Below are 15,382 nucleotides of genomic sequence, written 5' to 3'. Positions count from 1 at the left end.
TGGATCTTGTCCAAAAATATGGCGAAAAGTCCTCGGGACGGTAATAGTTTGATTGCGGTGTTTACTTCAATAATGCCACTAATATATGCATACTCCACATCTTAATTCCATTTCTGTTTAGTTCAGTTATGACTTTAGTCAGATTAAGGTGATCAAAAATCGCTGTTTCAAGCTTATGTAGGCCTACAGTTCAAAATTCATGTTTAACTGAATTAAACAGTTAGTAAACATAAGCACGTCTTATTGAACATGGTTTATTTTCATCCCCAATTATCATAGTAGAACAGTTTCTCAAACTGTTTGTGATGCATTTTGGAAACAGGAGATGAGCCCCAGGTCTAATGCATCACTTGGTTTGAGAAACCCATTCTCAAAGACTTAGATTAGGTCGATATTTGGGTAGCACACATATTCTGAATGCTTTCTGCAGAATTCAAATGAGCCATTTTAATCTAGATTAATCTAGATTAATTCCAAGATTACAGTGAGATTAATCTAGATAAAAAAAAATCTATGCTCAACTATAATGTCAATATATAGAATGTATGAAATATGATATTCATTATACATTCATTTGAAACATTTTCTGTTTTAAAGATAAGAAAATAAAGTTCCAGATGAATCAAATTTGAAGAATTGAAAATTCATTCATCCATACATTCATTCATTTTCTTTTCGACTTAGTCCCTTTATTAATCTGGGGTCGCCACAGCAGAATGAACCACCAACTTATCCAGCACATGTTTTACGCAGCGGATCCCCTTCCAGCTGCAACCCATCTCTTGAAAACCCTACGGACAATTTAGCATACCCAATTCACCTGTACGGCATGTCTTTGGACTGTGGGGGAAACCATAGCACCCAGAGGAAACCCACGGGAACACGGAGAGAACATGCAAACTCCACACAGAAACACCAACTGACCCAGCTGAGGCTTGAACCAGCGACCTTCTTGCTGTGAGGCTACAGCACTATCTACTGCACCACCGCTTCACCAGAATTGAGAATTTAATGAAAAGTAATTTAAATACAATTGTAATTAGTAATTCCTTACTTTTTGCATTAACTTTCCCAGCACTGTCTCTGTACAAATGTAGATGGTTACGTTGTTTTTCTGATTAGCTCAGTAATGTGATAAAGATAAAACTAAACTGAAACTTTTATGATTCATAAACAAGATACATATTTATCTACAGTTACTGTGAGCATGTGCATGTTCCACCTTAATCTAAAACACACTACAGATCTCTTCTGACAGGTAAAGCATTTCAAGTATTCACTTGCCCAACCTGATAAGTGACAGAATTAAAAGTTGACATGTACTGCTTCTATGTGCAAGCGATTAAGTCACAATTTGGAAAAAGTATGTGCACATGTATAGTACTATAGCACTTACCCATTCCCTTCTGTGGTAGATGAGACCTGTATTCAGTCAAATAGTGCACATATGGCTTCTCTGGACTGATTTCATAGTATCTGATATTTCCATCACCCTAAAGATTAAACAAGGACTATTAAATGATACATTACTGACCTGTGTCATCATTACAGCACTAAAAAAGTTGTTGTCAGTCTGGTAATCCAGGTTTTATGTACTCACTTTTCCAGCTATGTAAAGCATGTGTGTGTCCGGGTCATAAAAAGGGAAGAGAACACCAGAAGAGCCGTCTAAATCCTCAGAATAAGATGGCTGAGAGAGATCCTCCTGCATTACACATTCACGTACATGTCAGTTTGGGATTTTTACAGTTTTTGCAAAAGCAACAAACTAGAACTGCACCTACATTTCATCCCAAAGGAAGTCATTAAAGATAACTTATGTTGTGACACTAGAGGTAATTAACACTTTAGAGGGCATTCGTTGAAAAACTCTATGGAAAACAATTGGAGTGTTACTGGGAGTTATTACAAGACATTTAAACTTTTGCAAATTAAAAGAAAAGTAATATTTTTTCAATGTGAATGAAGTTATCATCATATATGGTAACATTACTTTTCACTCATTTTCCTTTGGCTTAGTCTCTATTTCAGTGGTCGCCACAGCAAAATGAACCGACAACTATTCCAGCACATGTTTTACGCAGCAGACGCCCTTTCAGCTGCAACCCAGTACTGGAAAACACCCATACATACACATATACACACACACTTTGGCCTGTTTAGTTTTAATCAATTCACCTATAGCGCATGCCTTTGCACTTACTAGAGAAACCAGAGTATGGAGGAAACCCACGCCAACATGAGAACATGCAAACTCCACACAGAAATGCCAACTGGCCCAACCGGGACTCGAACCATTGACCTTTTTGCTATGAGGTGATAGTGCTAACCACTAAGCCACCAAACACTGAGCCACTGTTATTACTTATACACAAAAAAATATTGCTGCCTTATTTTTTTAGTTCAATAAATTCTTAACTTATATCATTCAAACTGACAAAAATATTAAGTTAAACTTGGTGTAACTTCAAAAAATGTAGTTGAAACTTGATAAACCTTTTAATATAATAAAAAAGTACTATAAAAACATTTGTAGTCATGACTTTTTTGCCATATAATTTTTATGGTGCATCTGAAAAAAAAACTAGTTTTAGCTAAAAGCTTTAAAACTTACAGACCTCGAAACTTGTCCAATAACATACATTTTGTCAGATAGATACATTGCCATGTTATTTTTATAAAAGTTATTGTACACATTAAAGTAGTTCACATTTAATATGCTTGCTGGAAATATAAAATATACGCTTTTGTAAATTTCATTTGATGCTGTCACCAAAATAAGCCATGCATTTAAACGTTTAGTCAATTACTGTTTAAACAGATTACTATTCAAAATTTGAGGGTCTATGAAAGAAGTTACCACTTTTATTTTTGTGCATTTTCAGAGCAAGTGTTGAATGAGTGTATGTATAATTAATATGCAGCATTTCTGATTAAAAAATGCAAAAATAATCAAAATCTAAAAGCAGAACATGGAAAAATATATTTGCAATTTAGGATTACATTTCTGATTATTGATATTTTTGTATTTGATGTTGGATTTGATTTAGTGGGTAACACTACTGCCACAACTGAATTTATTTTAATGAATGAAAAACTGTCCTTAAAAACTAGACATAATGTATCTTTTTACACACGTTTGCTTTCATAGTAGGCAAATTTAGTCTATTTTGAGCAACACTCACTTGATCCCAAAGTGCAATCTGGCGATGGTTCCAGCGTGAGTTTCCCGTGGAGAGGAGCATTTTCAAATTTCCAAGAAATAGCACTTTACTGGCTTTGTGTGATTTGCAGTTAGTCTCCTGAAATCACACATGACAATTGAGTGAAATGTAAAAATAAATGTACATCTTTCTCTTTCACAAACAGATACTGAGTGGAAAACCTAAGGACGACCTCGACAAAATTTAACACCATTCTTTTCTGGGTGACAGATGAGTCAGGCTGACCTGGCTTTTTAAAGGTGTTAGTTTTGGAAGTGTGCTGTCAGAGGAGCTGACCAGGGGAAATGCATTTCTGTGCAAGTGCACATATGTGGTGTGTCCAAAACGACACACTTGTTCACTCATTTACTGGCCCCTACATAGTGTATGGCAGCTGAGTGAACTAGAACAGGAAAGAGGGATAGAAAATGATTGAATTTGGACAGTGTGAAGCAGAGAGCATTTCAACTGCCAAACTTTAATATATCCTGTTTGGCTTTAATTGAATGTGACTGCTTATATATCACATTTATTGATATTTTTGATTAAAAAGAAAGAAAGAGAGAGGTTAAAGTTTACTGCCATATCGGATTCAACTGCTTTTTAATGGCAAAAATATTTGCAGACAATATTTGCAGACTTTTTTTAAGGTCTACTTTGGTAAAAAATAAATAAATAAATAAAATAAACAACAAAGTCTACGGGATTCACATTTAAAAACAATTCCTTCAAAGTCTCTCCAGATAAAGACCTTGCCTATTAACATTAAATATAGGACATTGCTAAATTATGGTTTAATAAAAGAGAACAAAAAATTATGATAACTATTATTATTTACTTTTACTCATGCATTAAATTTGAACTGCTTTCATGTTTATTTGCTCATAAGAAATTTTAATACAACATAGTACATAAATACAAGATAAAATAGTACTTTATTAAAATAATGTAATGTACATTTCTATAGCGCATTTATTTACTTTACAAGTGGAAGGGGGTTCCCTCCACTTCATGTGCAAAATCCACCTGGCTGATTACATGGCAGCCACAGGACAACACACAGCACACACATTCAGTGGATGGGGATGATTGAGAGGCCATGATGGGTAAGGGCCACATTATTTTAATCAGGACACCGGGGTTACACCCCCACTTTTTACAAGAAGTGCCATGGGGTGTTTAATGACTACAGAGAGTCAGACCCTCAGTTAATGGCTCATTTGAAAGAGTGAAAAGTGCTCTCTGACAGTATAGTGTATCCATCACTATACTGGGGTATTAGAACCCAGCACCTCCTGCTGGCCTCACTAACAGCACTTTCAACAGCAACATAGTTTTCCCAAGTGGTCTCCCATCCAGGTACTAACCAGGCTCTGCCCTGCTTAGCTTCAGTGGGCTGCAGGGTGATATGTCTGTGGCTAGTGTGTGAAAATAATTTTTTTTATTATTTTCTCTAGGTTTCAGTGTCCTCAGGCGACTCTTGAGGTAATCCTGGGTTACATTATTAAATGAAATTCGCCACCTCCAGTGTTCATGTCAGCTGTTTCTTCACTTCTGCAGGATTTTGGGAAAGGGCACTTCAACAAGTGCACAAAGGATGTGCAATCAAAATCAGTGCACAGAGTGGAGAGTGGGTAAAAAGAAGTACACAAATATAGAGAATGAAGTTGTTCACTCAAAATTAACTGTAAAATGTAGAGAATATTTTTTTTACATGGCAGCTCGTAGACCTTGGAATGAGCTTCTGCTGTCCTAGGGTCAATTCAAAGAATGTTCAAAACACAGTTATTCACTTTACTTTATTTAATCATGTGTTGTAAATTGTAAGAATTTGAGCTTTGTATTTTGTGTGTGTTCTGTTTACGTCCAGCACTTTGGTGACAATTTTGGTTTTCGAAAGTGATTTAGAAATTAAGTTGAGTTGAGAATTCAGCCACCACTACAAAACAGCAGACTCTTGAAAGCGGTTTCAAACGCAGCTATACTTTAAGGCACCTTAAAAATTAAAGGGTTAGTTCAACCAAAAATGAAAATACTGTTATTAGTTATTCACCCTCGTGTGGTTTCAACCCTCTGAGACTTTTGTTCAGAAATTAAGAAATTATAGATGAAATCCTAGAGCTCTCAGACTCTTTATAGACATCAACGATTCAGAGAAGTCTCAAAAACATTCCAAAAAATTCCACGTGACTTCAGTGATTCAGCTATAATCAGATGAGGCTCTAAAAACACTTTTGTGATCCTTATCAGGTCATCAGTGTGTACATTGTACTACGCACTACAGGCAGTTCAATATTTTGCCATCAGAGACTAGTTCCACTTGGAAAGGTTCATCCCTGTGTCCTAATCCTTTTGGAGAGTCCTTCTGAAGGAATTAGGAATGAGTAGGGATGCAGTAAGTGACACCAACAAATTCCTGACTCAATGGATCATGGTGTCCATCAGTTCTATACTTCTAAATCCTTCATTCCAAAGGCTCATTTGAAGTGGCCATTTTAAAGCCAATTTGACATTTCAATATGCTGACTGTGATTGTTTTCACCTGAAGTGTCTATGCCGTTTGGAACACACTGAGCAGCATAACATTCCTGTAGTATTGCCTGTAGTGAACATGCACCCTGATCTGATATGGAAGACAAAGTTGTTCCTATAGGGTTTTTGGCACACAAATGAGTTCTTGCAACTTCATATAATTACAGTTGAATCACTGAAGTCACATGGAATGTTCTGACAAAGTTTTTGGTTCCTTTTCTATACTCTGAACATTTTGATACTGCTGCAGTCTATGGAGGATGAGGGAGTTCTTCTATATATCTTTATTTATGTTCCAATGATGATCAAAGGTGTCGAGGGATCGGAAGGACATAAGGGTGAATAATTGATGACATCATTTTAATTTTTGGGTGAACTAACCATTTAAGCAAAGCATGAATTAGTGATAAACCTGGTAAAAATTGTATGAAAAAGAATAAGCTGTAAAGAACATCTTTTAAGCCACACACCTGTAAAATGGTGCCAGTACGTGGGTCAATCACCCGGATTTTCTTGTCCTTGCAGGAAGTAGCAAGTTTGCTGCCATCTGTGTTGAAGGACATGGACAGAACCACATCTGAATGAACACTGATGGAGCGCACAGGGTTCTTAATCACCTGTTCAGGAACATCCAGCTTCCACACCATAACCTACACATGAGCACACAAACAAACACATTTACGGTAAATTAAACTGTAAAATATCTGACTTTTAATACATGCACACTCATGTTTAATTGTTTGGAAATCAGTCAAGTTATTTAGCATTTTCAAAAAATGAAATTAACAACATTCTATGCAATCAGCAATTCCAGAAATGTAGAGACAAACCTATATGCAAGTCATAAAGCCTTAAAATGTGTAATAGGAAACAAAAGATATCCATCTGTTGGAAAGAATAATTACAGACTAACAACAATTGTTTCATTAGAGTAAGACTGACTCAAGATGTAATGTGGACATATTACACAGTATATTTACATGTTTGCTAATGCAGTTATAATAAATTTATATGCAAAAGGTTAGCTTGTTATTTAAAATATATATTTTTGTCCTTTTTTGTAAGATAACAAAAGAGGAAAACTTATAAACAGAATGCATTTTTTAAACAGTTTTTTTTTAGAATGCATATTGGAAAATGAGTTTCAATAATAGTAACACAAAGTGTCTCACATCTGCTTTCCACCATTTTCCCAACTCACAAGCATCAAGCAGCATTACAGGCTGTTTTGTAGAGCTAAAAATAACTGAAAGCAAATGACACCAGAAGCCAGACACATTAAATTTATAAATGGCTGCACTCGTTAATGCATGAAAAATAAGGTAGATATATATCAGCAATTTAGGAATGCTGCTCCTCTAGCTATAATCATTTATTTAGGAGATCTTTTTCTTTAAATATTAACAAGGTCGCTGCAGACTTTTGGATCAGTTTAATTGAAGTATACCACTATCTCATCTGCAGTAAAGTAAAGGAAAAACATTTAACAAAATGGTAACTTCTAATGGTATGCAGTTGAAGTCAGAATTATTAGGCCCCCTTTGAATTTTTTTTCTTTTTTAAATATTTCCCAAATGATGTTTGACAGAGCAAAACAAATTTTCACAGTATGTCTGATAATACTTTTTCTTCTAGAGAAATTCTTAATTGTTTTATTTTGGCTAATATAAAAGTAGCTTTTAATTTATTAAAATCCATTTTAGGGACAAAATTATTAGCCCCTTTAAGCTATATTTTTTTTCGATAGTCTACTACAGAACAAACCATTATTATGCAATGATTTGCCTAATTACCCTAACCTGCCTAGTTAACCTTATTAACCTAGTTAAGCTTTTAAATATCACTTTAAGCTGTATAAGTGTCTTAAAAATATATCTAGTAAAATATTATTTACTGTCATCAAGGCAAAGTTAAAATAAATCAGCTATTAGCGATGAGTTATTAAAACTATTATGATTAGAAATGTAAACAGAAATGTAAAGAAATGTTAACTTTCCGTAAACAGAAATTAAGGAAAAAATAAACAAGGGGTCTAATAATTCAGGAGGGCTAATAATTCTGACTTCAACTGTATTAGAATTTTAGACCCTTATTATAATACTAATACATGCGGGATAATCTGTAAATGTAATTATTGTTATAATTATTATATTAAATTATCTTATTATTATATTAAAACCACAATGAATTTACAAAACTAATATTGATATATATTGATGTTTTGTGTTTCAAACATTTAACTACACAAAGTAAATTTTTCTGTTATTTTGCTCAAAGATCAGCATTGTGCATCATGTCACATATTCATATCATTACAAGGACTTATTTGTAATTTGATAATAATCACACTAAATCCTACGGCATTATCACCGTTGCATAGGAATTACTTAAAAACTTGTCAACATAATTTTTTCTCCTATTTTGTGCTTACAGGCGATGGCAACAAAGGTTAATTTATTTTTACATTTTTAAATTAGATCTTTATTTTGATTCTATTTTTAAGTTTGCTATAAATTTCAGTTTAGTTGTGGTTTTGTTAGTTTTTGTTTAGGTTTTATTTTGTAAACACATTTCTATTTAGTTTTCATATATTTAGTTTCTGTAATTGTAGAATACATTAATAAATTAACAGTTAAAAGAACATGTCCAGCAAAGTTTAATGTTTGGACAGTTTACATGATCTCTTCTGCAAACCTCTTAGTAATGAATATAAAATAATGAATACTAAACCAAACACCAATACATAAATACGAATGCCACTTAAAATAATCAAATAAAAGCAAACTTTGTATTATAAAGAAATGATGAACCTCTTCATGCTAAAGATCACATATTTAGTTAAGCTTGCCTAGTTTACATTTTGGCAGATGAAGAATAGACAGGGCACATGTACTATTTACTGAGATGTTTGTGTATTGATGAGTTTGACTTTGTCTTTTGGTTGTAAAAGCGCCATCTACAGGTATGTCTATAAACAGCCACATGTCAGAATGAAACAATTAACTTTTTTGCTAAATGTTATTTCATGTTTTTCAGTGACTATTGTTTGTTTTAGCTGTTCATTTATTGTGAATATTTTATTTATTTTGGCTAAAAAAAATATGTTTTTGAACGATAGATTTAGTCTTAGTTTTAGCTTTCATTTAGCTGCTAAAACAAACTTGCAATGGAGAGTTTTCATTTTAAGCCCTGAATACAACTATTTCAGCTCTGAAGGGAAAGTTTCTACCTTACAAAATTGCTTACAACAAGCAGAGTTATACATGATACAACTTGTGGTGGTGTTCGCTGAGATGTTAGCACTGTGAATACTTGAAATGTCTACCAGAGGGCCAGTTTACTGAAATCTTGTCTACCTTCATTCCACGACTAATTGTAAGTATAGCTGAAGTACCTGATAGTCATAGCCGGTGCTGAAAATGATGTTGTTGGCAGTGGGATGCCACTCAATGAGGCCTACACGTCGAGAATGACCCTGCAGCTCTTTCCAAGGCACTGTGATGGTCTTCAAAACACCATGTTCAGGGATTTCCCAGATTTTCACCTGAACAGCAAACATGCACACACATCATAAAGTTGTAAAAATGTGAGAACAAAGTTACAGAATATCAAAGGTACCCATCTAAATTCAGCTACTGGATTGTATGTAGAAGTTTTAAGTCTGAAAGGCAAAGAACTATGCACAATGTGTTCAATTCCAGGTTTTTAATGAGTTGAGTCTTTGACTCCTTTTACTTTACATCAAAACCAGTAATAATACTCTAATACTTAAGTTATTATTGCACATTTAATATATTTTTACATTTTTTTACCAGCCCAATCTCACTAGGAAATATAACTATTTTAAATATTGTTTAAAAAGTCCCACAAAATAAACCTAACCCTCATTGGGGATGAGCACATTGTGCGAAAATGTACACATAAAGTTATATAAATTAGCAACTTAATCAAAAAGGTACAAATATTGCATTGCTTCTCTTTTAAGAACACTCCCATTCTTAAGCAATACACCATCTTTTAGGATAAATGTTAAATTAGTCAAATTTTGCTGTAGCATTAACTGATAATGATAAACAGCTACTGTATTGCCTTGGTTATTTATATGTTGCCCATGTGTTTTTCTGCTATAGTCAAATATTATCCATGAAGAATAAATACATGAAAAATTGGGTATTCTTTATTTACATTTTCCATCTCAATATTCGGTTTGATTAAGTCTTAAAAACTTCTTAAACACCTTTGATTTTCAAAATAACATGCAGTGGATGTAAAAATTTAGGTAACACTTTAGTTTAAGTACAAAAACTGGTGGCACATGACTACTACTAAGTATCGGCTGTTTATTAGTACTTATTCATTCATTTATTTTCATTTTATTTATTCATTTATTCGGCTTAGTCCCTTTATTAATCTGGGGTCGCCACAGTGGAATGAACCGCCAACTTATCGAGCACATAAAACCCATCACTGGGAAACACCCATATACTCTCATTCAGACACATACAATACACTATGGACAATTTAGCATACCCAATTTACCTGTACCGCATGTCTTTGGGCTTAGGGGGGAAACTGGAGCACCCAAAGGAAACCCACTCGAACACGGGGAGAACATGCAAACTCCACACAGAAATGTCAACTGACCCAGCCGAGGCTCAAACCAGCAACCCTCTTGCTGTGAGGGGACAGCACTACTTAATGCGCCACCGCGTCGCCCTATTAGTACTTATAAAGCACATATCCTACATGAATTTATTCCACAACCGTAACCTAACAAACTTATTACTATTAATAGCTACGATTAGAATTTATTGAGGCAAATCCAAAGTTAAATGTTTATTAACAGTGAAAATTGTACATTAAAATAAAGTGTTTTAAATGATGTATTTCATTTAAATTATATATTTTATGGGTCAGTTGGCATTTCTGTGTGGAGTTTGCATGTTCCCCCTGTGATCGCGTGGGTGTCCTCCGGATGTTCCAGTTTACCCCACAGTCCAAAGACATGTGGTTTTGTTGAATTAAATAAATCAAACTGGCCATAATGTATGTGTGTGTATAAGTATGGATGTTTCCCAGTACTGGGTTGCAGCCGGAAGGGCATCCGCTGTGTAAAACATATTCTTGATAAGTTGGTGGTTCATTCCACTGTGGTGAGCCCAGAAGAATAAAGGGACTAAGTCGAAGGAAAATGAATGAATGAATTTAAATTCAAATAATAGAAAACCAGATGCATGCTATATTATGTTACATTAAAATAACATACGTTAAAATGCAAAGCTATCATAGAGGTGTGCATAATTACAAAGTAGTCAACATGACTGTTGTTTATTTCTAAAGTTTCCTTCATGTAGAACAAAGAAGTTTTGCTCAATCTCTGTTTGAATTGTTTGAATTCCTGGCTTCATTTCAGTTGTTTATCATTGATTATTTGCATTTAACAGCTATGCACTACATACACATTAGATGATTAGTGAACAAATGTCAGACGTCGATTCTAGTGCTGGAGTTAAGTGCACCAGGGCTCTTCAAAGTGGAGGAATCAAATCTTTGGAGTCGAAGTTTGTTTACACTTACTGTGGCGTCCTCTGAACAAGATGCTATGCAGAAGTCATTAAAGTGATTCCATTTGATGTCAAGTACATTCCCTCTGTGACCAGAAACCTTTGGATGATGAGGGTCAACCTTGCCAGTCTGTAAAGACACAAAAATGGTCCATTATTTTTGTAAATTTGCATTGAATACAATCATGAGGTTATGGTTTAAGATATTTCCTACATGACCATGTTAGTCTTTCCATGCTGATAAAAGGATTTAAACTGTAAAAGTGATAACCTGCTGTTGTTTTCTTTTGTTGACTATTTCATTATTTTTTTTGCAATTATAGCTTATGGTATTGAAGTGTGCGGCTGAATGCTAGATGATGTTTAGCACTGTTCAAAGACTTAGGGCTCTATTTTGATGGTCCATGCGCAGAGCGCAAAACGCAGGGTGCAAACGCTTTCAGGGTGTGTCAGAATGCATTTTTGCTAATTTAAGGACAGGAAAATCCGCTTTGCGCCGTGGCACATGGTCTAAAAGGGTTGAGTTTATTTTCTTAATGAGTTATAGGTATGTTTTGAGAATAAACCAATCAGAGTCTCATCTCCCATTCCCTTTAAGAGCCAGCTGCTTCGCGCCATAAGGGCATTTGCTTTTAACATAAAGTTCACTTTCGATTTTGCTCTCGTGGATAGGGAAACCTTACCGCACAGATATCAATTAATTAATAAATAATTAATTTCATTTCAAGCCCAAAGATTTGTTTCAAAACTATTTTTTAAATTCAGTTCTAATTTCCAGCAAACAAATAAATGAACAATAATAACAAAGTGTCGTCAAAATACGGAGTTATTTTCAAATACACCTGCTATGCCCCATATGGTCTAAAACCTGACAGGTGGGCAAATCTAAGCTTGTTTTTAATAAAACAAATATAAATATGGATATAATAAATAATACTGCTAATAATAATAACATTATACAAAAGCAAATTGTTATGAACTGAAAAAGCCTCCCTAGATGAAGAAAGTATGAAGGTAGTGGTTTTTAAATTCATGTAAGCTAGAAATGAATATGTTTTGTAATATTTTAATAATTTATATTTATATCCTATATATATTCTTATTATATATATCCTTAATATATGGTATCTTTTCCATATGTAAAGATATTTGCGTATTGCTCTACATCTTGTGTGAAGTGTGTAAGCCAGGCGCACTTTGCACCAGTCAATAGACCGACTTTGTTCTGGTCTAAAGTTCAGACTATTTACAGTTTCTCAAAATAGCAACGTGCCAAAACAGGCCTGCTTTTTTAGACCAAAACGCCTATGGGCGCACATATGAGCAGTGTGGCGCAACACCTCAAAATGACCCTTCCGCCGAGTTGAAAGTAGCAAAATACTATTGCGCCGCGCCTTGCACCACATTGCGCCGGGTGTATGATAGGGCCCCTTAGGGTCAATAAGATTTTTTTGGAGAGAATAATATTAGTAAGAACACATAATTTTGATAGTGACAGTAAATTAAAATGTGTTGAGATTGCCATATCAAATAAATGCTGTTCTTCTGAACTTTCTTTTATTTAAAAGAATCCTGAAAAGCATCACAATCAACATACCAAGCAGAAAATGTTTTTAACATTCATAATATTACAAAACCTTTCTAAATCTACCAAATAAGAATGAATTTTGTAGGATTGTGACATAGACAACAGTTAATGGCTTGTGGAAATTCAGCTTTGTCTTTTATAGCATATTTTGTTACGTTTAACTAGTTGGAAACAAAAATTTCACTCAACTTAAAAAAAAAAAAAAAGAATGTAAATTTGACATCCTGGGCAACTCTGTGGCGCAGTGCATAGCATGTTCGCCTCACAGCAAGATGGTCGCAGGTTCGAGCCTCAGCTGTGTAAGTTGGTTTTTCTGTGTGGAGTTTGCATGTTCTCTCTGTGTTCTTGCATGTTTCCTCCGGGTGCTCCGCAGCCAATTCAGCTTATTTAATTCCCCTATGGCGCATGTTTTTGGACTTGTGAGGGGAACAGGAACACCCGGAAGAAACCCACGCCAACACAGGGAGAACTCCACACAGAAATGCTAACTGACCCAGTCGGGAATCGAACCAACAACCTTTTTGCTGTGAGGCGATCGTGCTACTCACTGAGCCACCGTCATGCCCCGAAAAAACTATTCTAAAATGCAATTTCTAATTTTTTTCCTGAAAAAAAAGACAAAGATACTTACTAAAATTAATACAATGTCAATGCTGATAAATAAAGCACAACTGTGTTGTGGGCATCAAAAGTTTGAGTCCTGATTTGCTGACCTTTCCTGCCAACAAATTCTTTCCTGTCATAAAACTACTAAGAAATAAATCTCTAAAGGTGCCATAGAAAATCTTGAAAGTTGCAAATCTTTTGAAAATATTTCTATTATTTTGCTGAAATGTAAAAAAAAAAACAACAAAAAAAAAAACACTACAGCCAGCAATATTATTGAGAATGGGAGCTTTCATTTGACATATTGGTGAGTTTATAATATGAAATGTAATGTAATTGTAATGATTTTCTTGAGGGGGTATTGGCTGTGAAAGAACAAATTTAAGCATCTCCTTTCATGAAACCTCAATGCTAGAGTGGTGGATATAGCTGGAAAAGCACCAGTAGATAAGACACTTATTCATCTCTCTGACACGTTGACTGACACTTGCACCAGTTTTTCACATTTGCACCAGACACTTTCTTACAATCACTCCATATCTCTAGAAAAAAAAAAGTGCATTTCTGAAGTGTGTTTTACACAGGTGAGTGGGCTTGACAAACCACCTGTAGAAACTCTCTTCTCTCTATATGCACCAGACACTTTAATTCAACCCCAACTTACAAGGACACAATAAGGAAAACAGTAGCTGTGTCTCATTTCAGAGGTTGCATCTGAACAGATCATTTTGAAATGAAACGATCTAGTCTCCAGGTCTTGTCACCTAGTAACTGTAAAAGCTGCTAACTGTATAAGCGCTAATAAAATTTGCAATAACTTTTTTCCAAAGTGATTTTAAAACTCTTTTTAAGCATTCTGAAGGCAAAGCAAGGTTTACAAAAGCTCGAAATATATTTCCTATGATCATGCATGTACACATAAAAATGTAAACGGCCTATAAAATCACTATTTAGTAAGACATGTCATACTCTTTTTGTTTTACTTTGTCATACTCTGTTTACATACTGAACATGTATTCATATTCTTCATGCCTTTCGAAATCCAAGTAGAATAAGTAGAAGTAAGGAGTAATATTTTTATTTTAAAAACGTCCTGCCATCAGCGTGCTGTTCGAGATGTTGTGTCCTTCATTACCTGGGAAATGAAGGATGCATTTTGAGGCTGCATTTAAAGGAGACTTCAAATGTTTTTGGAATGAGACAGCCTTTGTCTCGCCATGATGACGCATCGCTCTACGAATGCATCCCTTTAGAGGATGCAGCCTCTGAAATGAGACACAGCTAATGTTTACCTGTGAATGTAACACAAATCATGTTGCACTACTTGTTTTTTTAAATACCTCTTTTGCACACTATCTTGCACAATAATGGTATGTCTTATGTAAAAGTAGTCTGTCTTAGGTTTAAGTATGTATATTAAATAACTGCTTTGGTATGTTAGTTATATATAGGTTTAAAATAGCTCTGAAGTCCACTGATGTGTTCGTATTTATGATTACATTTATTCATGTAGTAGCATGGTCCCTTTCATTTCACTTTATGTCCACACATGTAGAGGAAACAATTGATTGGCCTGAATTGAAAAACTGAAGTTGCAACCTGTAGAAAAAATACAATAAATGTGTAGGTTTGAGATGGATAACCTGTGCCATTTTTAAAATGTTTAGGATTTCGATTCTTATTTTGAAAACAAGACAGCCATTAGCTTTGGGGTAAGTCAATACAACAGCATCTTATCAGTTTTACTCGTCAAAATGCTAATTATCCAAAAAGAAGAATTACAAGTATATTCAGCACCACCCTGAAGAAGAATAAGGTCAGTTTAACTGCATCGTGTTAATGTTTATATTGTGAAATGTTCAGTGTACATTTGTAATGAGGCAACTAAC

At 34.6% G+C, this 15,382-nt stretch overlaps 1 protein-coding gene across 4 annotated transcripts in view; it reads right to left on the bottom strand.

Moving 5' to 3' along the window:
- The window catches only part of coro2aa (coronin 2Aa), a 52,539-nt gene that overhangs the window by 10,501 nt on the left and 26,656 nt on the right, over window positions 1-15,382 (bottom strand). For all 4 annotated transcript variants that reach the window (XR_012385834.1, XM_005159876.6, XM_005159877.6 and 1 more), the window contains 6 exon segments: window positions 11,313-11,429; window positions 9,130-9,279; window positions 6,206-6,385; window positions 3,186-3,302; window positions 1,601-1,705; window positions 1,397-1,493 (listed from right to left, as the gene is read on the bottom strand). Coding sequence is in view for 3 of the 4 variants with exons in the window: in XM_005159876.6 (XP_005159933.1) it covers window positions 1,397-1,493; window positions 1,601-1,705; window positions 3,186-3,302; window positions 6,206-6,385; window positions 9,130-9,279; window positions 11,313-11,429 (766 nt within the window). In the remaining variant the exon portion in view is untranslated.

This window comes from Danio rerio, chromosome 1 (assembly GCF_049306965.1).
Source record: "Danio rerio strain Tuebingen ecotype United States chromosome 1, GRCz12tu, whole genome shotgun sequence".
Lineage (NCBI taxonomy): Eukaryota > Metazoa > Chordata > Actinopteri > Cypriniformes > Danionidae > Danio > Danio rerio.
The sequence above is the reverse complement of the archived record's forward strand: the minus strand, read 5'-3'. Positions and strand labels throughout refer to the sequence as shown.